The sequence below is a fragment of the Phytophthora ramorum genome (assembly GCF_020800215.1).
Source record: "Phytophthora ramorum isolate Pr-102 chromosome Unknown Phyram_PR-102_s0001, whole genome shotgun sequence".
NCBI classification, from domain to species: Eukaryota; Oomycota; class Peronosporomycetes; order Peronosporales; family Peronosporaceae; genus Phytophthora; species Phytophthora ramorum.
In genome coordinates, this window is record NW_027150647.1 from 1,322,244 (window position 1) to 1,349,591 (window position 27,348).

General features: G+C 55.6%; 11 protein-coding genes across 11 annotated transcripts; 4 read left to right on the top strand and 7 right to left on the bottom strand.

Moving 5' to 3' along the window:
• Nucleotides 1–1,008: 1,008 nt before the first annotated feature.
• Nucleotides 1,009–2,434, top strand: KRP23_239 (ATP-dependent zinc metalloprotease FtsH; the record flags this gene model as incomplete). Its single annotated transcript, XM_067886881.1, has 2 exons — nucleotides 1,009–1,271; nucleotides 1,387–2,434. 2 exons carry the CDS (start codon nucleotides 1,009–1,011, stop codon nucleotides 2,432–2,434), a joined length of 1,311 nt encoding a protein of 436 aa, XP_067750795.1.
• A 176-nt stretch (nucleotides 2,435–2,610) lies between these two features.
• Nucleotides 2,611–4,491, bottom strand: KRP23_240 (uncharacterized protein; the record flags this gene model as incomplete). Its single annotated transcript, XM_067886892.1, has 1 exon — nucleotides 2,611–4,491. The coding sequence occupies one exon, from the start codon at nucleotides 4,489–4,491 to the stop codon at nucleotides 2,611–2,613; it is 1,881 nt and encodes a 626-aa protein (XP_067750796.1).
• Nucleotides 4,492–5,079: 588 nt separating this feature from the next.
• On the bottom strand, nucleotides 5,080–7,179 carry KRP23_241 (uncharacterized protein; the record flags this gene model as incomplete). The annotated part of the gene is made up of 1 exon (XM_067886904.1): nucleotides 5,080–7,179. One exon carries the CDS (start codon nucleotides 7,177–7,179, stop codon nucleotides 5,080–5,082), a length of 2,100 nt encoding a protein of 699 aa, XP_067750797.1.
• A 701-nt stretch (nucleotides 7,180–7,880) lies between these two features.
• KRP23_242 (uncharacterized protein) lies at nucleotides 7,881–9,569 on the bottom strand (the record flags this gene model as incomplete). Its single annotated transcript, XM_067886916.1, has 1 exon — nucleotides 7,881–9,569. The coding sequence occupies one exon, from the start codon at nucleotides 9,567–9,569 to the stop codon at nucleotides 7,881–7,883; it is 1,689 nt and encodes a 562-aa protein (XP_067750798.1).
• A 1,085-nt stretch (nucleotides 9,570–10,654) lies between these two features.
• KRP23_243 (Protein CREG2) lies at nucleotides 10,655–11,502 on the bottom strand (the record flags this gene model as incomplete). The annotated part of the gene is made up of 4 exons (XM_067886927.1): nucleotides 10,655–10,793; nucleotides 10,869–11,046; nucleotides 11,110–11,181; nucleotides 11,244–11,502. 4 exons carry the CDS (start codon nucleotides 11,500–11,502, stop codon nucleotides 10,655–10,657), a joined length of 648 nt encoding a protein of 215 aa, XP_067750799.1.
• A 160-nt stretch (nucleotides 11,503–11,662) lies between these two features.
• Nucleotides 11,663–12,622, bottom strand: KRP23_244 (Glucose-6-phosphate 1-epimerase; the record flags this gene model as incomplete). The annotated part of the gene is made up of 1 exon (XM_067886938.1): nucleotides 11,663–12,622. One exon carries the CDS (start codon nucleotides 12,620–12,622, stop codon nucleotides 11,663–11,665), a length of 960 nt encoding a protein of 319 aa, XP_067750800.1.
• Nucleotides 12,623–13,104: 482 nt separating this feature from the next.
• On the bottom strand, nucleotides 13,105–14,289 carry KRP23_245 (putative 12-oxophytodienoate reductase 4; the record flags this gene model as incomplete). The annotated part of the gene is made up of 1 exon (XM_067886949.1): nucleotides 13,105–14,289. One exon carries the CDS (start codon nucleotides 14,287–14,289, stop codon nucleotides 13,105–13,107), a length of 1,185 nt encoding a protein of 394 aa, XP_067750801.1.
• A 452-nt stretch (nucleotides 14,290–14,741) lies between these two features.
• KRP23_246 (uncharacterized protein) lies at nucleotides 14,742–15,635 on the bottom strand (the record flags this gene model as incomplete). Its single annotated transcript, XM_067886960.1, has 1 exon — nucleotides 14,742–15,635. The coding sequence occupies one exon, from the start codon at nucleotides 15,633–15,635 to the stop codon at nucleotides 14,742–14,744; it is 894 nt and encodes a 297-aa protein (XP_067750802.1).
• A 7,267-nt stretch (nucleotides 15,636–22,902) lies between these two features.
• Nucleotides 22,903–24,858, top strand: KRP23_247 (uncharacterized protein; the record flags this gene model as incomplete). Its single annotated transcript, XM_067886972.1, has 1 exon — nucleotides 22,903–24,858. One exon carries the CDS (start codon nucleotides 22,903–22,905, stop codon nucleotides 24,856–24,858), a length of 1,956 nt encoding a protein of 651 aa, XP_067750803.1.
• Nucleotides 24,859–25,045: 187 nt separating this feature from the next.
• KRP23_248 (uncharacterized protein) lies at nucleotides 25,046–26,344 on the top strand (the record flags this gene model as incomplete). The annotated part of the gene is made up of 1 exon (XM_067886985.1): nucleotides 25,046–26,344. One exon carries the CDS (start codon nucleotides 25,046–25,048, stop codon nucleotides 26,342–26,344), a length of 1,299 nt encoding a protein of 432 aa, XP_067750804.1.
• A 67-nt stretch (nucleotides 26,345–26,411) lies between these two features.
• On the top strand, nucleotides 26,412–27,239 carry KRP23_249 (Extracellular protease inhibitor 10; the record flags this gene model as incomplete). Its single annotated transcript, XM_067886996.1, has 1 exon — nucleotides 26,412–27,239. The coding sequence occupies one exon, from the start codon at nucleotides 26,412–26,414 to the stop codon at nucleotides 27,237–27,239; it is 828 nt and encodes a 275-aa protein (XP_067750805.1).
• Between the last annotated feature and the right edge of the window lie 109 nt (nucleotides 27,240–27,348).

Consider the following 27,348-nt stretch of genomic DNA (forward strand, 5'->3'; position numbering starts at 1 on the left):
CTTGGGGGACGACGAGGAAGAAACGATGTACCCCTCCCCCCCGGGAGAGGACGAGTCCGTTGGGGGGGGGGGGGGGGGGGGGGGGTACATCGTTTCGTCCTCGTCGTCCCCCAAGTACATGAAGCAAGCAGAATTCTTCGAGGCCCATTGAAGCACCCGTCCTTCTTCCCAGAGCAGCTCGAACTCGCGCTTGGTCGAATCAAGGTGCGCCTAAGCCGTGCGCGTCTCAAATGACTCTGCATGGCGGGCTCCATTGAACGCAACCGCGCTGTAGTTGCCCGTGCCTTGTAAAATGAACTCACCGTTCACGACGGTCCACTTATTGTGGATCATAAAGGTGGGCACGCGTCCAGTCTTGACAGGGATCCCCGCGTCTTTGAACTTGTGTAACCAAGTCATGTTTTTCTTTTGGAGCGCACATTGCTCGTCGACGATCATGCGAGTGATGCAGCCTTCTGCATGCGCCTTCAGAATAGGCTCCCCAATGTGATCGTTCGTTATGAACATGTTGCAGATGTCCAGCGAACCTCCTGATCTGGCGGCCAGTCCAATGTAGTGCACGACCTTGTCTTCGGCATCGGTGTCAGTTTACAGCCCAGGTATGGCGTCGTGGCACCGGTCGAGCAAGTTTGTCAGCCGACTCTTCTACCACCACCTGTAATGTAGGGCACGTGCCCAGCCGCCAGGGCACGAAACGTCGCGTCAGTGGAGGAGGAGACCTGACATTCTTGAGACGCCGACGCCGAGGACAAGGTCGTGAACTACCTTGGATTGGCCGCCAGACCAGGGGATTCTGAACCCAGCGAACGCGAGTCAAATGCTTCTTCGCGAATGCCGCTTGAAGTGTGGTACACAAAGTTAACGGATACGACATCGCACAGAAATAACAGGTTTCTAATTTTCGACATAACACCGTTTCGAAATTACCATAGGTTTTGCATATTTGGTACCAATTTTAACAGTCCTTCCGTAATTTATTAAGTTGACGCATCACTTTCTAACTTGATCATGCGGGTGCCGAGTGCGCGGCGCCTCGTCACGGCGCTCTGCGTGCTGCTGCTGGTGGGCAAGGGCTCCCAGAAGCTGCGGCTGTTCGTAGTTTCCATGCTGACGCGGCTGCGTGCACTCACGGCGGCTGGCACGCCCGCGACGCCGACCTGGAGACTGTTCAGCTCCTTCCTGGGCGATCTGCGGGACCGCCGCGTCGGCAAAGTGCTGATGGCCGGGGACCACTGCGTCGTGCAGGCCAAAGACGGTGTGGAAACGTACAAGTAAGCAGAACCGCATGGATCCACGGTGGTTCGAGGCCGATTGGAGCTCTGCAAGAGGAGATAGCATTGGGTATACATTTTGACAATCCGTGGTGTATCATGTGCTTGTTCTCAGGGTCCTGGTGCCGCCGCGGACCGAGAATACCTACATATTGGACGCCTTAGTGCAGTCCGGGGTGGAGTTCGGCTCGGCCACGCCCTCCGCGTCCAGCAGACTGGTGCCAATCGCTCTGGCGCTCATGCCGTTCCTGTACTTGGGACTCACGTACAAGATGATGCGCGGGATGTTCGGCACGGACGCGGGGACGGTGGGCAAGGACGGCACCAAGAAGGTGCGCAAGCAGCAGCAGATGCAGCGCATCTCGTTCGACGACGTGGCAGGGATCGACGTGGCCAGGAAGGAGCTCGAGGAGGTCGTGGACTTCTTGAGGCACCCGGCCAGGTACCAGGCCATCGGCGCCAAGGTCCCGAAGGGAGTGCTGCTGTGTGGACCTTCGGGGACGGGCAAGACGCTGCTGGCTAGAGCTGTGGCCTCGGAAGCCGGGGTGGCCTTCTTGTTTTGCTCCGCTTCGGACTTTGTGGAGATGCTTGTGGGCCGAGGAGCTGCCCGCGTGCGAGACCTCTTCACGCAGGCGTCGCAGTACCCGCAGTGCATCATTTTTATCGACGAGATCGATGCATTGGCAAAGGCACGCGGTGGCTTTAACTCAAATGACGAGCGGGAGCAGACGCTCAACCAGTTGCTGACGGAGATGGATGGATTTGAGGGAAATGCCAATGGAGTTATCGTCATTGCTGCTACGAATCGCCCGGAAGTGCTGGACCCGGCGTTGTGTCGCCCTGGACGCTTCGATCGCCACGTCTACGTGGGTCTACCCGATACAAAAGGGCGGGAGGAGATTTTGGAGGTGCACTGCCGCAACGTGCGGCTTGACAGCGAGGTGGACCTGTCAGTAGTTGCTGAAGAGTGCGGTCAGCTGGGCCAGCGATCGGGTGCGCAGCTAGCAAGTCTTGTTAACGAAGCAGCTTTATTGGCCGTGCGTCATGGAGATACGAGCATTAAACACGCTCACTTTGAGCTAGCCATGAACCGCGCCTTCGAATCGCAGACACGCAGCATCGCAGGGTCGTCGTTCGAGTTCACGATGGAGGGGGACTCGTAGATTGAACAGCTCATGAAAGAACGGAGACCTTATGAGTTGGACAAGATTTTTACTACTTTTACGTAACATTGTTAACAAAATCGTCCAAACTGCTCTCCGAAGAATGAACACCAAATGATTCTTTGACTCTACGAGCTCGTGCCGATTGCGAGCAGGAAAACTGGGTACGTGGCGGTCTACTTGAAGTTGTAGCGAGACATGATGTGCTCGTACGCGCGACGCAGCATCCAGCCGTCGCTATCCGTGACGGACATCGAACTACCGGCCATCATGATGGCAGGAGGGAAGTCCTTGTTGGGCTTATCTGCCTCCTCGTAAAAGTCTTGAAGCCCAAATCCGTGGCCGATTTCGTGGGAGACGATCGTGAGCTCCTCCTGGTCAATGGTTTGCAGCATGTTCTCGAGGTTGATCTCCTGGCCCCAGTCAGAGCCGAACCCACCTTCCAGGCCTTGCTTGGGCCATAGCGACAGATCAAAGGGCTCACCTTTGCAGGCGCTCGTGTCCGCCCAAGCCTTAACACTTGGAGCATTGTCGAAGAAGCGGTAGCAGGCTTGAGGACACCGCGGCACTCCTTCGGCGTCAAGGTCTCCAGCATAGATCGTACCAAGCGAGTCGTCCGTCCAATCCAGAAGCGAAGCCTCCTTGACGGCAAAACCAACCATGTTGACCTTGATCTCGCTGTATGGCCAGCAGCCATACCCGATCAGCCACCGGTTCCAGACCGCGTACTGGCGTTCCAGCATGGTCTGGAATTTGGACGCCACCGTCTTCGAGAGCTTCTCCGTGCTGTCCCAGCGCACACAGTAGTTGAGTGAGCCTTTGTTGGTCACGATGTGGTCGAAGATCCAATTGTGGTTGCCCGTGACGTTCTCGCCCATGCGGTTCTCGTACACCCAGTCCACATCTGCCGTGCTGATGTACTTGTCCGGGTTGCCCACGACACATTCACCAGCCTTGGACGTGACGTCGCCAAACGAGGCGTGCTCACCGCTGCTCGGAGATGTCTGCGTCGCATCCGAACCCCCCTGTGTTGCGTCCGAGCCTCCTTGCGTTGCCGATGACGCGGTATCAGAGGACGAAGCAGTGGACTGCGCCGTGTTCGACGAAGACGTCGTTTGCGTCGCCTGTGATCCTCCCTGCTCACCGGGTCCGCTGGCCATTGTCGGAGTGTTCGATGAAGACTCCGTCGGGGTCGTGCTTTCATTCTCGCTGGAAGCTGCCGAGGTAGCCGTGTCCGATGAGGGCGGGGCCTGCTCGTCCATTCCGCTGGAAGTCGTAGGAGCTGTGGTCGTCGTGGGGGTGAAGTTGGACGAGCCTGCCGTTGAAGTCGACACGGACGGCGTTTCCTCGTCCGATCCGCTGCACTCGAGACTGAAGTCGTTGCCGGGGCTGGAAGTATCGTCTGAGCCGCTGCATTCGAGACTCACTTCGCCACCCGGAGACCAGCCACCTTCGCTTGATCCACTGCAGTCCACAGTTAAACTTTGATCGTCGTACCCGCTTGACTCCCCACTTGAAGGCGTCCAAGCTGTAGAAGATGCCGTGGACGTCCAGCCTTGGCCTTCTGCTCCATTACCCTCCCCACTTGAAGGCGTCCAGCCGGAAGGAGAGTCCGTCGAAATCGGCTGTGACCAGCCTTGGTTGCCGCTTCCGCTGGTCTGACCGCTCGTCGGTGTCCACACTGATGGAGAGTCCGTCGTGGGGGACGCCCAGCCTTGACCGCTTCCACTCGACTGACCGCTTCCTCCCGACCAAACCGTTGGCGTGTCCGTTGTCGTGGGCTGCGACCAGCCTCCACTTCCACTTGAGGCAACGACAGGGGAGTTCGTAGGCGCATTGTTCGAGGACGATGCCGTCCACTGCGTTGGAGAGTCAAAGTTCCCAAAGCCGTTCGCTCCACTAGCAGCGGTCGAGGCTGGCATCTCTCCACCAGGGGCGACGGTGCCTGCAGTCTGGGTAACGTCATTTTCACTGCCGAATTCGACGGCAGAGGCCGTCGCCGCCAGTGTGGCGGTCAGCAGCACAGCGGACGCACGCGGAAATCGACTCGTTGCCATCGCGGACAAACGAACAATGAATGCTTGGAGCAGGCAACCGCCTACCAGTAGCACGATGTACACGTAGGTAGGAAGGTAACCCCGTCAACATGCTTTAGTTAATCCACCGGTTAATACGTTCACGCTGCATACGATGTATTTCGACGTGTCCACCATTTGGAATAACCTACATGTACAGTGTATTATGTCCGTGGTCTCCTTTACGACGTTCCTTGGGATCTGCTGGAAGGCATTTCTTGAAGCCGCGTCGTGACCTTGCGATACCAGCATCTGGCGAAGTAATAACATGTATGAATCGAGACTCAGGCTGAGTGTACCTATGGAATGGCGAAAATGTGTACATGCTACTGCACCGTAGGGTACGGTGGAGTCTGCACTGTAGGCGTCTCCAAGATCACTTCCGGTTCAATAGCAATGCCACTGGTGAGGGTGAAGCAGCAAATTTCCATGGACATCAATGGTTTAACGCATTACACGGAGGATCTACATACTTGTGCCGGATGCCAGCTGAAAGCCGTAGCGGACGAAGACATCGCACGCTCCATACGACCACAGGAACAGACAGCGTCTACTCACTACAAGTGTCGTTTAAAAGTTGTAGCGAGACTTGATGTGCTCCAGGACGCGACGAAGCATCCAGCCATCACTGGGCGTGACGGTCATGGAGCTGCCGGCCATCATGATGCAGCTGGGCCACTGGGCGTTGGGCTTGTCTGCGTCCTCGTAGAAGTCGGGGAGGCCGAAGCCGTGGCCGATCTCGTGGGCGACAATCACAAGTTGGTCCTCGTCCACGGTCGAGAGCATGTTCTCTAGGTTCACCTCCTGGCCCCAGTCGTAGCCGAAGCCCCCCTCCAGACCCTGCTTGGGCCAGAGCGAGAGGTCGAACGGTTCACCCTTGCACGAGCTAGTGTCGGTCCAAGTCTGCAGACCGACGTCGTAGAACCGGTAGCAGCTCTGGTCGCACTGCGGCACACCTTCCGAGTCGAGGTCACCGACCGTGATCGTGCCGAGTGAGTCATCGGTCCAGTCCAACAGTGACGCGTCCTTCACGGCGAAGCCGACGAGGTTCACCTTGATCTCGTCGTACGGCCAGCAGCCATAGCCGATGAGCCACTCGTTCCACGCCGCATACTGGCGCTCCAGCATGGCTTTGAACTTGGACGCCACCGTCTTCGAGAGCTTCTTCGTGCTATCCCATCGGACGCAGTAGTTGAGCGACCCCTTGTTGTGCACAATGTGGTCCATGATCCAGTTCTTGTTGTCCGCGACGTTCCAGTTCGCATCACGCGTCGGCGCGTCAGGCCCGATACGGTTCTCCCAGATCCAGTCGATGTCCGCCGTGCTGACGTACGCGTTCGGGTTGCCAATGACGCATTCGCCCGACTTCGACGTCACGGTTCCGAACGTGGCGTGGTTGCCGCTGCTGGTGCTGTTTCCTGACGTCTGTGTCGCGTCCGAGCCTCCCTGCGTCGCGTCCGAGCCTCCTTGCGTTGCCGAAGAAGCCGTGTTGGACGACGAGGCCGTCGAGGTTGCGGTGTTGGAGGAGGAAGCCGTCGACTGGGCCGTGTTCGAGGACGACTCTGTGGTTGACGAAGACTCGGTCGAGGTCTGCGTCGCCTGAGACGATCCCTGATCAGCCGTTCCGCTTGCGGCTGTCGAGGTCGTGGCGTCCGACGACGACTGTGTAGAGCTCGTCTGGGGAGTATCTCCATATTCAGCAGAAGCTGCCGTGCTGGACGAAGACGCCGTCGGCGAAGGCTGCTCATCGGCCCCACTGGAAGTCGTAGGAGCTGTGGTCGTCGTGGGGGTGAAGTTGGACGAGCCTGCCGTTGAAGTCGCCACGGACGGCGTTTCCTCGCTCGACCCACTGCACTCGAGACTGAAGTCGTTCCCGGGGCTGGAAGTATCGTCTGAGCCGCTGCATTCGAGACTCAGGCCAGTATCCGGGGTCTGCGCGTCGTCCGAGCCGCTGCATTCGAGACTCAGTTCGCCACCCGGAGACCAGCCACCTTCGCTTGATCCACTGCAGTCCACAGTTAAACTTTGATCGTCGTACCCGCTTGACTCCCCACTTGAAGGCGTCCAAGCTGTAGAAGATGCCGTGGACGTCCAGCCTTGGCCTCCTGTTCCACTACCCTCCCCACTTGAAGGCGTCCAAGCTGTAGAAGATGCCGTGGACGTCCAGCCTTGGCCTCCTGCTCCACTACCCTCTCCACTTGAAGGCGTCCAGCCGGAAGGAGAGTCCGTCGAAATCGGCTGTGACCAGCCTTGGTTGCCGCTTCCGCTGGCCTGACCGCTCGTCGGTGCCCACACTGATGGAGAGTCCGTCGTGGGGGACGCCCAGCCTTGACCGCTTCCACTCGACTGGCCGCTTCCTCCCGACCAAACCGTTGGCGTGTCCGTTGTCGTGGGCTGCGACCAGCCTCCACTTCCACTTGAGGCAACGACAGGGGAGTTCGTAGGCGCATTGTTCGAGGACGATGCCGTCCACTGCGTTGGAGAGTCAAAGTTCCCAAAGCCGTTCGCTCCACTAGCAGCGGTCGAGGCTGGCATCTCTCCACCAGGGGCGACGGTGCCTGCAGTCTGGGTAACGTCATTTTCACTGCCGAATTCGATGGCGGAGACCGTCGCCGCCAGTGTGGCGGTCAGCAGCACAGCGGACGCACGCGGAAATCGACTCGTTGCCATCGCGGACAAACGAACAATGAATGCTTGGGGGAGACAACCCACAAGCACGTAGGATTAACCTTGACGTTTGTAACTCGCCGTACGAACGCACGGACAATCATCAATCGCATTGATAACCACTCGAATGATCCCTGCTATTCGCGCTGTACAGTATAGGTCTCCTTTACGAAACCTCCTTGGATGGGATCACTCCCTTGTGGCTCGTGACACCATATGATGCTGCACGAGTGGATTAGTATATTACTGCACCCGATCTATTTTTTGGGTATATTTTCTTGTTATTTGGATAAGCAAGTACTATAGTCGCTATCACATGTCTAAGCGAGGGATCGTACCGAACCTTCGCGCAGGGATCGATTCCACCGGGAACTTCGCTCGCTTGGCGGGTCATACTTCAAAGTATACATGTATACGAGTGTGTACAGTCATACATGAAATCCAGTCGGGCACAACAATCACTCATGGAATCCTTCGAGGAAACATCTGTTTAAGATGAGTGAACCGGATTGTCGATTACCATATTTGTTGGTACAGTAACCGAAAAGCAATATTCCGACGAAATGGACATCAATGGTTTAACACATTACACGGAGGATCTACATACTTGTGCCGGATGCCAGCTGAAAGCCGTAGCGGACGAAGACATCGCACGCTCCATACGACCACAGGAACAGACAGCGTCTACTCACTACAAGTGTCGTTTAAAAGTTGTAGCGAGACTTGATGTGCTCCAGGACGCGGCGAAGCATCCAGCCATCACTGGGCGTGACGGTCATGGAGCTACCGGCCATCATGATGCAGTTGGGCCACTGGGCGTTGGGCTTGTCTGCGTCCTCGTAGAAGTCGGGGAGGCCGAAGCCGTGGCCGATCTCGTGGGCGACAATCACAAGTTGGTCCTCGTCCACGGTCGAGAGCATGTTCTCTAGGTTCACCTCCTGGCCCCAGTCGTAGCCGAAGCCCCCCTCCAGACCCTGCTTGGGCCAGAGCGAGAGGTCGAACGGTTCACCCTTGCACGAGCTAGTGTCGGTCCAAGTCTGCAGACCGACGTCGTAGAACCGGTAGCAGCTCTGGTCGCACTGCGGCACACCTTCCGAGTCGAGGTCACCGACCGTGATCGTGCCGAGTGAGTCATCGGTCCAGTCCAACAGTGACGCGTCCTTCACGGCGAAGCCGACGAGGTTCACCTTGATCTCGTCGTACGGCCAGCAGCCATAGCCGATGAGCCACTCGTTCCACGCCGCATACTGGCGCTCCAGCATGGCTTTGAACTTGGACGCCACCGTCTTCGAGAGCTTCTTCGTGCTATCCCATCGGACGCAGTAGTTGAGCGACCCCTTGTTGTGCACAATGTGGTCCATGATCCAGTTCTTGTTGTCCGCGACGTTCCAGTTCGCATCACGCGTCGGCGCGTCAGGCCCGATACGGTTCTCCCAGATCCAGTCGATGTCCGCCGTGCTGACGTACGCGTTCGGGTTGCCAATGACGCATTCGCCCGACTTCGACGTCACGGTTCCGAACGTGGCGTGGTTGCCGCTGCTGGTGCTGTTTCCTGACGTCTGTGTCGCGTCCGAGCCTCCCTGCGTCGCGTCCGAGCCTCCTTGCGTTGCCGAAGAAGCCGTGTTGGACGACGAGGCCGTCGAGGTTGCGGTGTTGGAGGAGGAAGCCGTCGACTGGGCCGTGTTCGAGGACGACTCTGTGGTTGACGAAGACTCGGTCGAGGTCTGCGTCGCCTGAGACGATCCCTGATCAGCCGTTCCGCTTGCGGCTGTCGAGGTCGTGGCGTCCAACGACGACTGCGTGGAGCTCATTTGGACCGCGTCTTCGTTTTTGCCAGAGGAGGCCGTGTTGGATGAAGACGCCGTCGACGGAGGCTGGGTCTGACCGATTCCACTGGAAGTCGTAGGAGCTGTGGTCGTCGTGGGGGTGAAGTTTGAGGAGCCTGCCGTTGAAGTCGCCACGGACGGCGTTTCCTCGCTCGACCCGCTGCACTCTAGACTGACGTCGTTGTTGGGCTTTGAAGCATCGTCCGAGCCGCTGCACTCAAGCAACGTGCCCCAATGATCACCGGTTCCACTGGCCTGGCCACTTGACGACGTCCACACAGAAGGAGTGTCCGCCGGCGTGAGCTGCGTCCAGCCCTGGCTCCCACTTGAAGCGACGCTAGGAGCCATCGTAGGCACATTGTTCGAGGAAGACGCCGTCTGCGTCCACTGATCGGTGTTTCCGAAGCTAGAAGCAGCAGTCGAGGTCTGCGTCTCTCCTCCGGGGGATACCGTTCCGGCAGACTGCGTGACGTCGTTCTCGCCACCAAACTCGACAGCGGACGACGTGGCCGCCAAGGTGGCTGCAAGGAGCACTGCGGAGGTGCGCTGGAATCGACTTGGTGCCATCTTGGAAGAATATACAATGAAGGACTGAGTAGTCGAGCAGGAGAAGTCGACTCTCAGCTGAAGAGACCGAGCCCTTTGGCTTGCCACAGCACCAGCATGTTCAGGGTCCTGACCATTTTTGTGCGGTCTCCTTTACAAACGGTCAAGGGTATCAGGATACGATGAGGAACCGCTCTTGCTGTTTGAACGCGATTGCACGCGATTCGTGTCCTGACAATACATGTATTCTACGATACCAGCAGGGTGAAGCGCCGTGTCTTCGTACAGCAAAAGTTGAAGGCCTTGGTGGCGAGGAACTCTTTCCAGGTTGTAGAAACGGTGATCACCTACCAGAGTCTGTGCTCCTGACTCACGTCGACCACAGGCTGTGGTCCTCAGGGTTCGGCGTAAAGAATTGTAGCGGAACCCTTTTGAGGCGAGATGGCTGTAGGCACGGGCAGGTTCTCCGATGTCACCTGTCTGCTAGCTGTTAGCAGTCGTGTCTCCAGAACCTTGACTTGCGCAGCGTGTATGGCACACGGAACCAGGAAGACACGCAACAGTCAGATGCATGGAAGCATGTTGGCCAACAAAATGCTGTTTACAGCACGGTATCTGTTATCAAGCACTCCAACAACACGACCTTGTGAATTACTTCGTCGCTTTTTCAAAACTCTCAATCCCATGATGGGCTGTTTGGTGACATCCATACTCATCGGTGGTGTACCGAATGTACACTGTACTATAATAACGGACTATTACTGTAGGCTGTGGTTGACCTGTCAACTTGACATCCGCGGAGTCGCAGATGGGATCGGGGCCTGCTGTTTGATACAGTTAAATTTCCAATCTGTCCGGGCACAGCATTTCCGTCACCCAATCCGCAGTATCCATCGTATGGAAAATGTGAGCATTGCTTCATTCATTGCTTCAGCTCCCTGTGCTTATGTTGCGGGGAAACCCTGGACAGCCGAAGCGCTCGACAACGAGCATGCGTGACTATGCGTGGCTAAAAGGCAGTACAGATGTCCAATCGACACTCATACTAATCAACTAGTGTGCAACTTGCTGTCGCGCAGCTGTCTTTGGGGCTGATGCCCTCTGGTCTACAGCTTGACCTTGTAGTAGTCATTGACCGCAATGTGTTTGGCGGCGCCATAGAAATCCAGAAACACCAACTGCTCGATCTCCAGCACGTACAGCCTAAAGCCGTGGTTCTTCGGCCAGTGCTTCATCTGCGGGTGTCTACCAGTAATACAACAGCACACTCGTGAGCTGGCGCCGAACGTCTTCCTACTCTAGGTGATATCCATGTCGTACTTGGAAAAGACCACGCGCTCGGCGTAGCTGCGCTGCCCTTTGTCCACCGGAACGACTTTACCCGTGAGTGAGAGCCGCCAGCACGTCGGGTCTTCTGGGTCCATGAAGCACGCATTGGGGCCTCCCTGCGCCTTCGACAGCGCCATCGTCGCGTTGGCCTTCGCCTTTAAATCCACCGCTACATATCCACAGTTTTCAGCTCAACAAGCCTTGAGCAACCGAGCAACAGCATTACAGTCACCTGTCAAGTCCTCAACGGACAGGTAGAAGAACATGGTGCCCGTCGAATCTTCCTTCGCGAAGCCGACCCCATCTATAGAAACTCTAGTCAGAGAAGATCTCTCTAGGGACGTCGGTGGGATATCCCCTTCTCACCACTATACGACACGACGTTGGCGTACGCTGTGCCCAGGAACGAGACGGACGTGGTGGCCATGACGCCCCACACATTCTCGTGGACCAGCATCCGTGCGTGCTTGGCGTGCAGCATCGCGATGGGACCACTGTCGGCTTCGTCAGTTGTCGGTTCAGGGACGAGTGACGTCGTAGCAGCGCTGTAGATTTCGCCCCCGATGGCTGAGGCCACCAACAGCACTAAGAGCAGAGGCAGCGGAAGGCTATAGAACAGGGACATGGCGGACACTGTTCTTCTTCGTGGCAAATTCCCAAATGACCTGGTGGGTTGTGCACCTCTAACCGATCCAGCCCCTGATTGGGCGGAGGCAACGCGTAGGTCAACTTCAACATCGAGTCATCACTTAGAATCCAAGCATCTACATGTAAGGGCATTTAAGCTACTTCTCCGTGACGGTGATCGTCTGGTGGAGCGTGTACGTCTGGCCGGCGGGCAGCGTCTGCTTCTCGGAGACGCGGCCGGGCTCGACGGCGAGCATGTTGATGTACTCCTCGGCGCCAAAGTCCTTGAACGTCTTGGAGCGCTCAACCCACGGGTTCCAGATCACGGCGTCGGTGGCGACCGTCTTCTGGTGTGCTCCGTTGCCAACGATGCCGGACTTGTCGATCGTCACGACGCGGTCGGCGGCGTTTACGCCCTTGGAGGACACGACGAGGGGCGACGGGGCGTTGTAGTACACGCTGTCGGTCTCGGCCGCGATGCTGAGCTCCGGACGGCTCTCGGTCTTGTTCTCCTTGGCCACCTTGTCGAGGTACTCGAGGCCGGCCAGACCCGTCACGTTCGTGTTGCCGTTGCGCACGTCGTCGACGTAGATGTAGTTGTGCAGCAGCGCGTGGAACGCGATCTCGTCCGCGTTCGTGTTGTGTACGTGCAGCGCCGTCTCGAGGGTCTCCGCGGAGATCTTGACCTCGTACTCGAGCTCGAACTCAACGGGCCACATCTTGCGGGTCGAGTCGCTAGCCGCCATGGTAAACGTAGCGACAGTAGAGCTAGCGGCGTCGGCGGCCTCCGTCACACCAGCAAGCGTCCAGTTCGTGACGCGCGCGAAGCCGTGGCCAGGGAGGCCCGTAGCGCTGCCGAAGTTGGGGAACACAACAGGAATGCCGCCCATGATCGGGTTCACGCCGTCCAGGTACGAGTGGTTGGACATGAAGATCACATCGCGCGTGGGGTCCTGCGCCGCATGGAACGACTTGACGTGCGCTCCAAAGAGGAACACCTCGGCGTTCGATCCCGACGGGTGCGTGAGCTTAACCGTTGGCAGTTCGGCGCTCGCTACAGCGACACAGGACGCAACTACGCATGCGGCGTTCAGCACGAAAGACTTGGAGACCGGCATGGTGTGTCTGCGTGGCCTCTTTGGAGAGAATTGCCCTTTGAACACAGTGCGATTAACAGGAAACGTGTGTGCGCGCCGCACACACGTTCCTGGCCGTGATTAAAGTCAAATCGCGAGATGGCAGCATCTGGAAGTGAACCCGTGGCGGCCGCACCGGGACGATCGTCTATCGCTCTAGAACAGCAAAACTTTGAGTCTTTGCCGTTTGCATGTATCAACTTTGTGGCCAGGAACTCGTTCACCATCGCAATGCATCACTATCGTTCATTCGCTTAATCCTTGCATCCTGCTGTGACGCAACCTGTTAAGAAGAGAACCATTGCACTTTGGCGGTGTAAGCACGATCAGTTGTCGAACGCAGCTCGACACCAGCAACAACTGCAACAACAGTAGCCGTCGGTTTCTGATGTTGAAGTTTGCCTGCTCCGTCTCAAGAGCATGGCTTCAGTCCTTCAATCCTAACACCACGAGCGCTCCTCTTCCTACAGGTTGCTGGCGTACCCGGCAGAGCGAATGCCACTGTCCTCCTCGCCCAAGAACGGGTAGTCCGTGTATCCTGCCTCGTCCGGCATGTCCGGCTGCGCGTAGAATGTGTCAGAGTCAAACGGAGTCAGCACTGCGCCCACGCGCAGTCGCTCCACGAGGTCCGGGTTGGAAATGAAGTAGCGGCCGAAAGCCACGAGGTCGGCCACCCCGCCTTCGACGACTCGCTTTGCGTCGTCGCGATCGTACCCCGCGGCCGAAATTAGCACATTCTTGTAGGTGTTCCGGAAGTGGTGAGCCACGCCTCCTGTCGGAACATCGACGCCATCGGCGTGTCTACCGCGGCGCTCGATCACGTGCATATAGGCCAGATCGTAGTCATTCAGCTTCTTCACGACGTAGCCGTACGTCTCGCGCGGCGTCGAATCCTTGCAGCCGAAAGTGTCGCCGAAGGGAGACAGCCGAATGCCCACCTGGCTCGACGGCACGCTTGAAAGAACCGCTTCCACCACTTCGAAAATGACCCGTGCGCGGTTCTCGATGCTGCCGCCATACGCGTCCGAGCGCGTGTTCACTCCATCGCAGAGGAATTGCTCCAGTAGGTATCCGTTGGCTGCGTGGACCTCGACACCGTCAAAGCCCGCGGTGAGAGCATTCTCCGCCGCTTGTTTGTAGTCGGCGATGATCCCTGGGATCTCCGAAATGTCCAGCGCACGCGGAGTCACGTAGTCTTTTCGACCTTCACGTGTCACGGCATGGCTTTTAACGTTGTCCATACTGGTGGCGCTCGACGACACAGGCAACTGACCGTCAGGTTGGTTGAGCGGGTGACTCACGCGGCCCGTGTGCCATAGCTGAGCGAAGATCTTGCCCCCTTTGGCGTGGACGGCCTTGGTTACGGCTTTCCAGCCCTCGACTTGTTCCTCGTGAAAGAGTCCGGGAGCACCGAAGTATCCGCGAGCCGTTGCGCTGATGTTCGTGGCCTCGGTAATGAGCAGCCCCCCATCCGTAGCTCGCTGCGAGTAGTACTCCCGCACCAAATCCGTCGGCACGCCCGAGTCCCCGGAGCGTACTCGAGTGAGTGGCGCCATGACCACGCGGTGTTTGAGCTGCACGGGATTCTTCGTGCCGCCGAGGGTCACATGTGAAAAGAGCGTGGTCACGGTGTTGCTGGCGGAAGCCATGGCGGTCGAGCTTGAGCGAGATTGCTGCTTGCTTGGAAGGCGCTTGTGCTCCAGGAAGGATTTTGAAAAGTGAGGAAATGGCCTCCACTCCAGCGAGACAGGAAGCGACCACGTACGTGGTGGGCTTGCGTATCGAGTGTATTGGCGTTGACTCACAGAGCTGACATGTTTGATGGTGAAGACGGTGCATGAGTCATGAACAACCTTTTTGGATACCGTCGAAGTGACCACCATGCGACAGACTGCCAGTCAACACGCTGTGCGCACAACAGCTACATAGTTAAGCTGAACCTATCCGCTTCGAACAATTACCGCGTCAGCAGCAGTAGCTTTGCGTGGTGTTGACGATTGAGAATGCAATGAATAAACATCGAGTGTGTTTTATTTGACAGACAGGGGATCTAGAGGATCTACATGTGAACGACTTTCAGCTTCCACGAACGAACGAACACTTAGAAATTGTAGTTGGCCTTCTTGTTCTCAAGCACGCGGCGCAACATCCAGCCGTCTGTGTCGCGAACGTAGGCAGAGGTGAGCCCATCCATGAGGCAAGGCTTGAAGTTGGCAGGCTTGGGTTCCTGGTAGAAGTCCGGCAGTCCGAAGCCGTGACCCATTTCGTGCGAGACGATCTCGAGCTCCTGGTCGTCGAGGTGCTCCAACATGTTGTCGAGGTTCACTTGCTGTCCCCAGTAAGTGCCCCAGCCACCACCAAGACCCTGCTTCGGCCAGAGCGAGATATCGAAGGGCTCGCCCTTGCAGCCACTGGATTCCGACCAGCCGTCGGTGGCTCCGACGTCGTACGAACGGTAGCAGTTGGTGGGACACTGCGGCGAGCCATCCTTGTCGAGGTCGCCGGCGTAGATCGTCCCGAGCGAGTCATCGCTCCAACCCAAGAGCGACTTGTCCTTGGCGGCGAAACCCACGATGTTGACCTTGATCTCGTCGTAAGGCCAGCAGTTGTAGCCGATGAGCCAGTGGTTCCACGCAGCATGCTGACGGGTGAGCATGTCTTGGAGCTTGGAGGCGATTTCCTTGGTCAGCTTCTGGTCGCTATCCCAGCGAACGCAGTAGTTGATTGATCCCTTGTTAGCGACGAGGTGGTCCAGGATCCAGTTGTTGTACGGTGCGACCTCCGCCTTCATGCGGTTCTCCCAAATCCACTCGAGGTCCTCCGGACTGAGGTACGTGTCGGGGTCACCAACGACGCACTTGTCAGACCCCGACGTGATGGTTCCGAACGTAGCGTGCGCCGTGCTGTTTGCAGCCGTTGATGCTGCAGAAGGCGAGGCAGCCAGGGTGGTGGCCAGGAGCGCGATAGAGATGGTCGAAAGAAGACTTGGTGACATCTTGGACAAATTAAAAGTGAGCAGTTACTGGGCACTACACACTAAGGGTGACGCCTACGTGAGTGATACGATCTATGCAGCGTGAGTTCATGCCACCTGCTTTCAGTCTTGGCTTATGTTGTTGAGCTGCTTACAACACAACGCTATGAATTATTAATTCGTCTGCATAGGACCTGAGGAAGCTACCGGTACGCACCCCGTGTATACAGGTCTTATCTAATAACAGCAGGGTGGTCATCGTACGGTAAATCCGGCAATGCGTGACGGTTGCTGCAGGTGCAACGAGCTCGTGTCTAGGTACACACGTACAAATACCAATGTGCTAACAGCAGATGTCTTGAACTAAGACGGTTCATTATCACAGCTTCCCACAGACTTGATTGGTTGTTAAATACTCAATCACAGCAGCAAATTTTGAATATATTAGATCGTCTTTGACTTAGCTGGGAATAAATGTATTTTTATTTTTAAAACTACTAGGCACACGCGTGCTGGTTCTAGCCCTGATGAATACATACCCCCCTCCTCCTCCTCCTCCCCGCCCCTCTTCCTTCCAGTCGTTTTCACTATACAAAAACAGATTCATACACTCTTCTTCAATCGTTTGAACATGCACGCGCGCTCTTCGAGGACTGGGATGATAAAGCACTCGTGCATATTGTATTTCAGTTTGAGCGTGAAGGAACCCGCATTACATGAAACTACGCGGTACGCCGATTTAAGAAGGAGCGGACTGTGCAGCAGCTCAGCTTGAGACTAGCTAACCTCAGGCGCACCGTACGGGAGGTAGATCATAGACTTCCCGCCGTGCTTCCTTTCCGGTGTCACACGGGGACACCTATCGCCAGCAGTACCAGGAGTTCCCCCTCCATTACCAGCGCGTCGAACGCGAGCAGCAGACCCACCCCCTTGTTCTTCAAATATCTGCGAAGTCAGATCAGGCTCTGATTTCCTGTCCTCCACATCCGTACTCCCTGCTCACGCCAACCGAAGTAATGGCCTCCCTTTTTGGGAGAATCAGTGCTGAAGATATACGGCAGCCAGCAGGTCGGTGGCATGACAATACAGAAGCCCCCCCCCCGTGTCTTCACCATCATGGAGGCTGTAGGAACTATTGGTGCCCGTGACGTGTTCCTCAATTAGAGCAGGAAAGGCAATGTTGTCGCCCAAGTCGCGCTTATGACAAGCGTCTGCATCTATGTTGGAGTCGAGCGCTGTGCCGATATGTGCTTACTTGGCCAAGCGCGCATTGAGCGCGCTACCTCAGCTTTGCAAGCTGTGTTTAAAGGTCTCAGACGTGAGAGATGCTGTCCTGTCATCACAGGCTTCCATATGCGAGGCAACGATCATATTTGCAAACCTCTTCCTCTTTGAGGAAGATGCTACACTGGTCGTCGCGCAGGAACTCACTGTGATGCCGAACGCACGAGTAATAGCAGCAGATCCTCGCTTTTGCCCCAGACACGGTGCTCCCTGCTCGGAAATATTTTGTACTCACTGGTCGCTAGTGCGTGAAGTAGAGGCGTCATGTAGTTGGAAGTTGTCTCTTCACCCAATTTATATATACAATAAGAAAGCCTTAGCTTCACACAGCATGCAATTCCTCTAGGCTGTGTGGCCGGCAAGGCTCCCAAGTTGCAAAGCCCAGCAACAGCGGCAGCATGGCGCCGACGCCAAGTCAAGCAGAAATAACCGTTGCAGATGGATTTATCGAGCTGCACATGTCTTCGCAGTGATTGGAGTCCCAGTTTCGGAAGCATTTTGTCGTAGTTTGATAAGCTGAGAGTGTCACCGGATATTGCCCTTGTCTGTAAACAAGTTTTGAGGTTCGTAGCACGTCAATTCAATTTGCGGACATATCTGCGGCTTCGCAGCTTGTACGTGCACTACTCGGCATAGACACACACCGTGTGTCACATAGTAGTTAGTAACCTCTGTTGGGTACAGCCCCTCCCATCGGCAAATAATGCAGCGTCAGCGTTTCCTGTTCTTCTCAGCGTATTTCTGTTTGGACATGGAGGCACACCAAGTCACTGCCAATCTGCTATCCGACTCAGGTCGCATGGCTAGGCGTACGTGAACAGCTGTACCTCTCCTCCCTCCAGCGTCACCACCTCTTCTGTACAGTATACGACCTTCGCTGGGCGCTTCCGCCTACTGACCGTTGATGAGCTTGACCACCAAATCGATGACGAACGCTCGATGGCGGTCGCCTGGAGTAGGATTGAACTTTGCCTACCGCCGCGTCAGGTATGCATTGGATCTTGCAACATCTATAATCGCTAAGGGGAGTGTTTTAAGTCAGGGTCTTAGGAATGTCCATCTGCAATAGAGAACCGCCCTCGAATTTGATCGAGTCTATCCACCCCTTGCAGGCTCGTGTTGTATTGCGCAACACAAACAAGAGCTGAGAAAGCTTGACTCTCCCTTCCAAATCAAACGGGTCACGGTAGTGGTGGTTGACACGTTTGCATTCGTCACCATATTCACCACATTTCCATCGCACCACAAAACTGTAATCATGCTTTGACCCGTGGAGACAGCCTGGCGGTGATTGCCGCGCACGCAATCATCTCTGTGGAGGATGATGTGACTTGGGAAGTGTTATCTGTTTACTCGTATCGTTCCTTTGGCATATAGACCCTTGCGACGAAGATCATGGAACCGCTAAACACTGGTGTAGCAATTGCTCACATTAAGACCCAAACAAGGGCCATGTCATCCCCAGAACGTGCTGTCAAATCTTCGACACTTTATCTAGCTCCTCTCACAGCTCCTGTGCCTCCTCTTGCTGGAACATGTGAGCGTATCGCACGTGAACCGCTCGCGTAACAAAGACTACCGCTCGGTCATGACGCAGAGGCTGGAGACACCCAATCACTCTATCCGCGTGGCTATCAACGCGCAGCATTTGGGCAGCCTCATGAGATGCGTAAACCACTCGTGCGCACCCGTGGCCGGCTTCCGTGAAGTGGCAAACGGCCGGTGAACGACTATCGTGGTCGCCACTACGTACTACGTGCGCGAGGGCGAAGAAATCACCACGGACTGTCGTGATCACGGCGTGGTTGAACGCGACTGCAAAGTCTGCGTAATTCAAGATGACCTACAGGACCAGCAACCCCACCGGCATCTCTGTGGTGCCACCACACATCAAAGAGGCCAAACTTCCGAAACACGCCGTCGATGGGAAAGCCAACGTCGTGGAAATTGACGATGAAGCAGACGAAGAGGAGAAAGAAGAGAACGGAGAGCCTTTCGACCTATGCCTCGATTTTGACGGTGGCGAGGGGTTTCGCCTTGACCCCTATTGAGGGTATGGAGGGTTACCGGTTTGGTATCGGTTGTTGACCGTGAACCGGTTAACCCGAACCGGTCCAATCCGAACCCACGCCGATTACGCCACCTGTGGGTACAAGATTGTAGGTACAAGATGGGCTTCGACGTGGCGCTCTCTCATTGGCTGAAGTAACTCAGTATCCAGTAAAGAATCAAGTAGTGTGTATCCAGTAGGTCTAGAGTAGCGAGAAGGCTAGCGAGCTAAAGACCTCAATCAATCACTTTCGAATCTTCGTTCTACCCCTCAAGTGGTTTCCAGTCTCCGCTCCGGTCTCGCCCAGAGTGCTGCCCTCCCTCCGCTCCGTCAAGCTTCACGGTGTCAAGATCCATACCTTCCATCAACCCCTACCCAGATGGAGACGTTGCTGCAAGTGCCAACAACACCCGTATTGGGACCCCACGACGAGATGCATCAGTTGCAGGGAGACCTCGACGCTGAATCAACAGCCACCGAGATAGGCGAGGGCGGCGGTGAGTTGTCGGGCTGCTGGGCTGGGGTACAATCCGCGAATGGCTGGTGGCTTTTTCGGGCACCTCGCGTCCATCACCGACGGGGACGCGGTCGAAGTAGCGGCTGGTCCGCACTGGCCGGCTTCAAAAGCTTGCTGCAACCACGCTGACGGATGATGCAACTGAACCTTCAGTTCTATCTGGAAAACCATTTACCGGTCAGTCGCGTGGCCAAGTGGAAGCGCAGCGCTACCCAAAGCTTAGCAGCGCCTCTAACCGACTTGGAGATATCGACTTGACTGAGTTGCGTAACACCATCGGGTGCAAGCGCGTCCACGGCGAAGACGACGACTTGCTGGATACTAGCTACGCTAAAGTGAAGAAGTTGGAGATAGAGGAGCGTGCCCGCCGCGATAAAGAGGAATCGCATGTCTGCACTCGAGCACAATTTCTGTTACAAGAAAATTTCTTCGTACGCACAGTGACAAATACATAGAATAGATCTATCCAGGGATATTTTGTAGGGTTGAGGACATCCAAAATGTAAAAGATACGATGGACGAAAGGCAGTGGAGTATTACAGAGTTGGTTTAACTGGACCAATTAGTGCCACGGTCTAAATTACCTACACGTATGCACCTGCCATCAGCCGCTCTTTCGTCACGAGCCTCCCTCCAACGTCCACAGTGGAGCGTTCTCTTTCTTTGGTGGCTACAGCAACAGGAGGAAGTGGTAGAATCATTTTGCGCACCTCTTCAATGACCGCTTCGCGATGTGCCAACCACTCCGCTATATTCATCGTTCCCTTGACGCCGCCACTCCCATACCAGTCCAAGCACTCTTTGAGCGCTACTAATGACAATGGCCAGATGACACACTTCCGAAAGTCATTGACAAAGCTCGCTGGCTTGTCTACGAGGGTTTTGCGGCACGCTGTACATGCACTTTCAATTGCCTTGGACTTCCAGAGCGTGGGGTCGTTGACGGCCCACAGTAGTTAAAGCATAAGATCTTGCACGCAGTAAGTGTTCCGTGATACTGGCTTGCCTTTCTTACCCTCTATGAATGCAATATGTATACCAAACTTGTCTATTACGGACACAATGAACTTCCCACTCTCGCCACACTAAATACACACACGTATATACTCCTCTGTCACACCCTCAGACTTCAAAAGTCTCATGAATGCTGACACGACAGTTGGCTTGGCACGCTTCGTATTTCCAGGGGCTATCTCCTCTAAACCCATCCTGCTAGTCGGACGATGGCAAATGTGCGAGTGATATGCGTTTGACTTGCCTTTTGAGAGGTGATACACATATTTTACGACTGTTTCCGACCAAACACGTCGGAATGGCTGGTCTACAGGACTTGCCTGATATATGTCATGCTATTGGCCAAAATACTGACTCTGTTGTACAATGATTGGATTAAATTGTTCACCTTGGATTCTATTGGCCTTTATGCTCAATACAAACTCAACGTAAAGTCGGATAGATTGTCATATTCAGCCATATACAACTCTAGACTTACTCTTTCTTTGTTATCGACCTGCGTCCACTCCCGTAGCGGCGGCTCCGGGTTGCCTATGAACCGATGGGAGAAATATTACAGTCGCAGGAAAGATTGGTACAGTGAACCGTTGGAGTGGCGATTTTATAACGTTTAAACACCTTTTTGACCATTTTAACTGCAGTCCGTGCACATCGCTAACGTATCAACAGCAGGTGGGGCGGTCATCGCATAATGCGTGACGGTGCTTCAACTATTAATAACTTGCGTCCTTGTACACGGATGTAGGACATAAATTCATGAAAAACGAAACGAAAGTCCCCAGATTGCCAAGACGAGAGCTGCATCACTGTGTGTACGTATCCTAATACTGAGAACGAGAACACGATTCACGATTGTCGACGATTGCGCTGCATATTTGCTGTTCTTCGAGAAAGATGTCACCGAGTCGATTTCTGCGCACTCCTGCTACGCTTCTCGTTAGTCATAACGTCGTCTGCCATTGACCTGACATCTCCAAACTGCTGGGACTGTAGCCCCTGGCAACGTGACGACCACCGCTTCGGGGGCTGATGGTTTTGAAAACCATTGGACTCAGACAGCATTTCCGTGAGCGGTGTTCCTGTCATAGCTCGAGCTATCAAGGTTGGTCGCAGCCTGCAACAACGGATTCTCCTTCGGTGTGGGCAGCAGCGAGTGGAAGACCAACGATCGTCGCAGCAAAGAGGCTGGACTCCCCCTCGGTCTTCTGGGACTTGGACGATGATAAGCGGTGAATCGAGCGGATTCTGAGCTCAAGGAGAAACGTCGCTGGACCGCAGTGGATCGGACGTGGAAACGCCGTCCGTGACGACTTCAACAGTGGGCTCCTCGAACATCACCCCAATGACGATGGAACCGATGAGCAGACTCAGCCTTCGTCTAGTACGAAGACGCACCCGAGACGAAATCCACGTAGTCGTCGTCTGGCGCCGCGACCTCGACAGCCGCAAGTGGAACGGCTGATCAGGGCTGATCTCAGGGAGCGCAAACCTCGACGGAGTCTTTGTCAGCAACAGCGTCGTCCTCGAACACGGCCCAGTCGACGGCTTCCTCCTCCAATACGACAACTTCGACGGCCTCGTCATCCAACCCGGCTTCTTCAGCGACACAGAGAGTTTCGGACGCGACGACGGCGTCAGGAAACAGCGGCGACCACGCCAACCCCAATGCCGTTATCCACATCAAATCTCACTACAACTTCTAAGACACTTGTAGTGAGTAGACGTTGCCTGTACTTGTGGTCGTATCCAGTGTACGATGTCTTCGGCCGCTACGGCTTTCAGCTCGCATCCAGCGCGAGCACGTAGATCCTCGATGTCCATTTCGGTTGTTTTTTACGTGGACTCCCCAAAAATGGTAATCGGAACTTCCGGTTTACGTTGGCACGTCCGAAAAGAGTTCCACTTCAACAGATTTTCTCTCAAAGGAACGATGTCGATTTCAAGAGCAGTGCCGGCAAGAGGGGGATATTTATCGCTAGGGGTACCCACAACAAAGGACATATTTATTATACTAGTATCTGCACAACAGCGAAGGACGCTTTACATTTGCTGAGAAGAGATTAAGGAGTTTCATTCCAGTACCGGTACGGTCCGTATGGAATGGAAATTCGTGGTTTCTATGCTGGTCATCAATGTTCGTGATACGTTGGTCGGATCAATCATTTGTACAACTACCTACCTACATGTATTGTGCTTTGCATCCGTTTGGCAAAAAAAGTATTATTTAAAATCGGTTTAAAGTCTGGTTTGACCGTGAATCCCATCCCAAGGAGGTCTCGTAAAGGAGACCAATACTGTACAGCGCGAATAGCAGGGGTCATTCGAATGGTGATCACTGAGGTTGATGATTGTCCGAGCGTTACAAACTTTGATGTTAATTAATCCTTCGTGGTCGGTTGTCTTTCATTGTTCGTTTGCCTGCGATGTCTCCGAGTCGATTTCCGCGTGCGCCCGCAGTGCTGTTGACCGCCACACTGGCGGCGACGGTCTCCGCCATCGAATTCGGCAGTGAAAATGACGTTACCCAGACTGCAGGCACTGTCGCCCCTGGTGGCGAGATGCCAGCCTCGACCACTGCTAGTGGAGCGAACGGCTTTGGGAACTTTGACTCTCCAACGCAGTGGACGGCATCGTCCTCGAACAATGCGCCTACGAATCCCCCTGTCGTTGCCTCAAGCGGAAGTGGAGGCTGGTCGCAGCCCACGACAACGGACACGCCAACGGTTTGGTCGGGAGGAAGCGGCCAGTCGAGTGGGAGCGGTCAAGGCTGGGCGTCCCCCACGACGGACTCTCCATCAGTGTGGACACCGACGAGCGGTCAGACCAGCGGAAGCGGCAGCCAAGGCTGGTCACAGCCGATTTCGACGGACTCTCCTTCCGGCTGGACGCCTTCAAGTGGGGAGGGTAATGGAGCAGAAGGCCAAGGCTGGACGTCCACGGCATCTTCTACAGCTTGGACGCCTTCAAGTGGGGAGTCAAGCGGGTACGACGATCAAAGTTTAACTGTGGACTGCAGTGGATCAAGCGAAGGTGGCTGGTCTCCGGGTGGCGAAGTGAGTCTCGAGTGCAGCGGATCGGACGAGGAAACGCTGTCCGTGGCGACCTCAGTGGCAGGCTCCTCCAACTCCACTCCCACGACGACGACAGCCCCTACGACTTCCAGTGGGGCCGATGAGCAGCCTTCGTCGCCGGCGTCTTCGTCTAGCACGGCCGCTTCTGCTGAAAATGAAGACCCCCCCCAGACGAGCTCTACGCCGTCTATGTCGACTTCGACAGCGGGCTCCTCGAGCATCACCCCAACGACGACAGCCACCGCCAGTGGAAACAGCGATCAGCCACCGTCGTCAATGGCCTCTTCGTCGAACACCCCCACGTCGATGGCTTCTGGAGAATACGAAAACTCAACGCCCACCACAACTTCATCTTTGTCGAGCAGTGTGGGCTCTACGACGTCCAGCGGAATCGGAGACCAGCAGGATTCATCGCAGATCTCTTCGCCACCTGCAACTACTACGAGTGGAACTGGTGAGCAAGTAGACTCAACGACAGCCCAAGCATCGACGAACAGTACCGGCAGCAGGGAACATGCTACGTTCGGAACTATCACGTCGGGGTCTGACAAGTGCGTCGTTGGCGACCCCGACACGTACCTCAGTCCGGAGGACCTCGAGTGGATTTGGGAGAACCGCATGAAGGCGGAGGTCACGTCGTACAACAACTGGATCCTGGACCACCTCGTCGCTAACAAGGGATCAATCAACTACTGCGTTCGCTGGGATAGTGACCAAAAGCTGGCCAAGGAAACCGCCTCCAAGTTCCAAGACATGCTCACCCGTCAGTATGCTGCGTGGAACCACTGGCTCATCGGCTACAACTGCTGGCCTTACGACGAGATCAAGGTCAACATCGTGGGTTTCGCCGCCAAGGACAAGTCGCTCTTGGGTTGGAGCGATGACTCGCTCGGGACGATCTACGCCGGCGACCTCGACAAGGATGGCTCGCCGCAGTGTCCCACCAACTGCTACCGTTCCTACAACGACGGAGCCACCGACGGCTGGTCGGAATCCAGTGGCTGCAAGGGCGAGCCCTTCGACATCTCTCTCTGGCCGAAGCAGGGTCTTGGTGGTGGCTGGGGCACTTACTGGGGACAGCAAGTGAACCTCGACAACATGTTGGAGCACCTCGACGACCAGGAGCTCGAGATCGTCTCGCACGAAATGGGCCACGGCTTCGGACTGCCAGACTTCTACCAGGAACCCAAGCCTGCCAACTTCAAGCCTTGCCTCATGGATGGGCTCACCTCTGCCTACGTTCGCGACACAGACGGCTGGATGTTGCGCCGCGTGCTTGAGAACAAGAAGGCCAACTACAACTTCTAAGTATTGTCATGATGCTTCCTCCGCTGCGTTTAAGGATACTGATGAGCTCTTCAGCTCACACCGTAGATCCTCCACTTGTATTGTCGTAAAAACATCAAGAGAACTTTGCCACTTGAGCCAATGTTTTACTACCGATTTATAATTTCGCGAAAACTAGTCAAAATTCGCAATAGCAGTTAATTTAACAATGCCTCGCAAGTCCTCTGCGATGGACGCCTCTAACAGCGCCGCGCGGCGCCGCGGGCCCAAGCCGCTGCTGTCTGCGGAGCTGGAGACGCAGCTGACGCAGTGGGCCTTAGCGCGGCAGAGCTCCGGCCTACGAGTCTCACGTGACGACGTCATCACGCAGGCCCAAGAAATGTTGCGTAAAGAAGAAACCCAAGAAGAGGCCAAAAGTGTGGGAATGGGCTGGTGCAATCGCTTCGTGGCACGGCATCCCGAGCTCAACTTACGCTCGGGAAGTCTCACAAATGTCAAGAAAGGCAACCCATCAAGTAACGAGGAAATACTAAATATTCCAGTAAGTGACGACATGCTGCCGGATGCAGCGGTGAACGACCAAGCAAAAGCAAGTTTCAAGAGCCCCGAGGTGGTGAACCAGGTAGATCTAAAGGAAAATGAAGGTGGAGAAGTGGAAGAAGCTGCGGAGCTTGTGAAGACCAGAAAATACAATAGGAAACACATGGAGGCGGCCGTGGAGATGTACTTGGCCGGGAGGCCGATGAGTGAGGTCACGCAACGCTTCCCGTTGCTGCATCAACGCACCATTCGCCGTCGGGTACTGCGTGTCCAGCGAGGAGAAGTAGATCGGAGACGAGGACCGAGGCCGTTGCTGGAGGGGGAACCGGAGCAAGAGTTGGTGGCGTGGATTTTGGACATGCAGAGTCGAGGGACGCGCGTGACTAAGCACGACATCCTCGCAAGAGCGAACGAGAAGTATCGAGCGCTGAATGGAGGAGTGGGTGGGGAAGATAGACTGAAGGAAGGCTGGCTACGCAGATTCAAGGAGAGACATCCAGTGCTGTCGGGCCGTGCACCAGGCAAGGAACGCCTCGAGGAAAAAGAAGGTTTGGGCACTGAGGAGAAGAAGGAATTGCTCAGTGGGGACGGCGAGCTGGCAAGTAGCACGCAGTCGCCCGATGGACAGCAAGAATTGATGCCAGCTTCTGAAAGGCTTGGTGATCAACTGAAGCGCTCTGATCCCGCTGTGACTACAACTGAAAATTCTGCTACGATGGCGAAGAAACAAAGGACGGAAGAAAAGACAAGCAGTGTTCGTCGAGGCGCCATCTTGCCAGAGCGGCGACAGAGTGAAAAAGATGAAAACGTGCGGAAGCTCGACGCCATCATGCAGTCCAACCAGCGGTTGGAAGAAATGCAGCGCCAGCAGCTCGAGATGCTGAAACAACTCTGTGCGTCCAATAACGTGCTGTCCATCCCAACTGGAAGTCAGCAAAATATCGAGAGCACCAACACTGAGGAGTAAAGCCGTCGCCGCCCTTTTGGGATCCACACACGTCGGTTCGCAGTCGACAAGCCATCTTGGTGGCGCCATGAAGAGCTGTCTCCTGCTTCTCGAGTGTATCCTGCTGCGTTTGGTGTGCCCAGCTGCAGCAGCCATCTTGACGTCTACATGCAGCCGTGCCTGTGGAAGTTTTGGACAGTGCTTCGTGTACAAGGACGCCGAGTACTGCGCGCCGTTGTGTGCTCCTGGTCGGTGCGATGATGAGAAGGAGGCGTGCATTTTGCGCGGTGTCGCGCCCTGCATAAGCGAGCCCTGCTTGCCTGAAGCTGTGTGTGAGCCTCGGCAAACGTCCATGGTCAGCGTGGACAACTCCATAACTTCGTCGGCGTGCAAGTTGAATTGTCAGCTCGTGAGTTCTCCAGTCTGCGGCTCGGATGGCGTGTCGTATGCCAACTCGTGCTTTCTCAAGGAGGCGCGATGCACTACAGCGAATCCAAATCTTAACGTTGCCTCGCGCGGGCTTTGCAAAAGCGAAAAGGACGTCAATGCAGAGTATAACCCGCCACCAGCGCCGTCAAGCTCCAGCACCAACGAGAATTGTTTGGCTGCCACCATTTGCTCGGACGTCCTGGACCCGGTGTGTACGACAGCGGGTACCATGCGCAATCTATGCTATTTCAACCGGGAGCAGCGCTGCAGGCAGACGACGTTGACAGTGATTCGGACGGGGTCCTGTGAAGACTCGAACGTGGCGCCGCTCTGCCCAGCCACGTGCACGCAAACTTACAGTCCTGTGTGTGCGTCAAACGGCCAGTTGTACGGCAACGAGTGTTTATTTCGCCAGGCCAAGTGCGCGCGTCGGGATTTACTTGCTGTTAACATCGAGCCGCGAGCGCTCTCGGAATGCCAAGCGTAGGGGTACCATGTAGTGATATGAACTGTTTACTTGTCTTTAATGTGCTCCGCCTTCGTTCCTGACAGCTACAAACATGCAGAACGAACGCTCCAAAAGGTGGCAACGTATT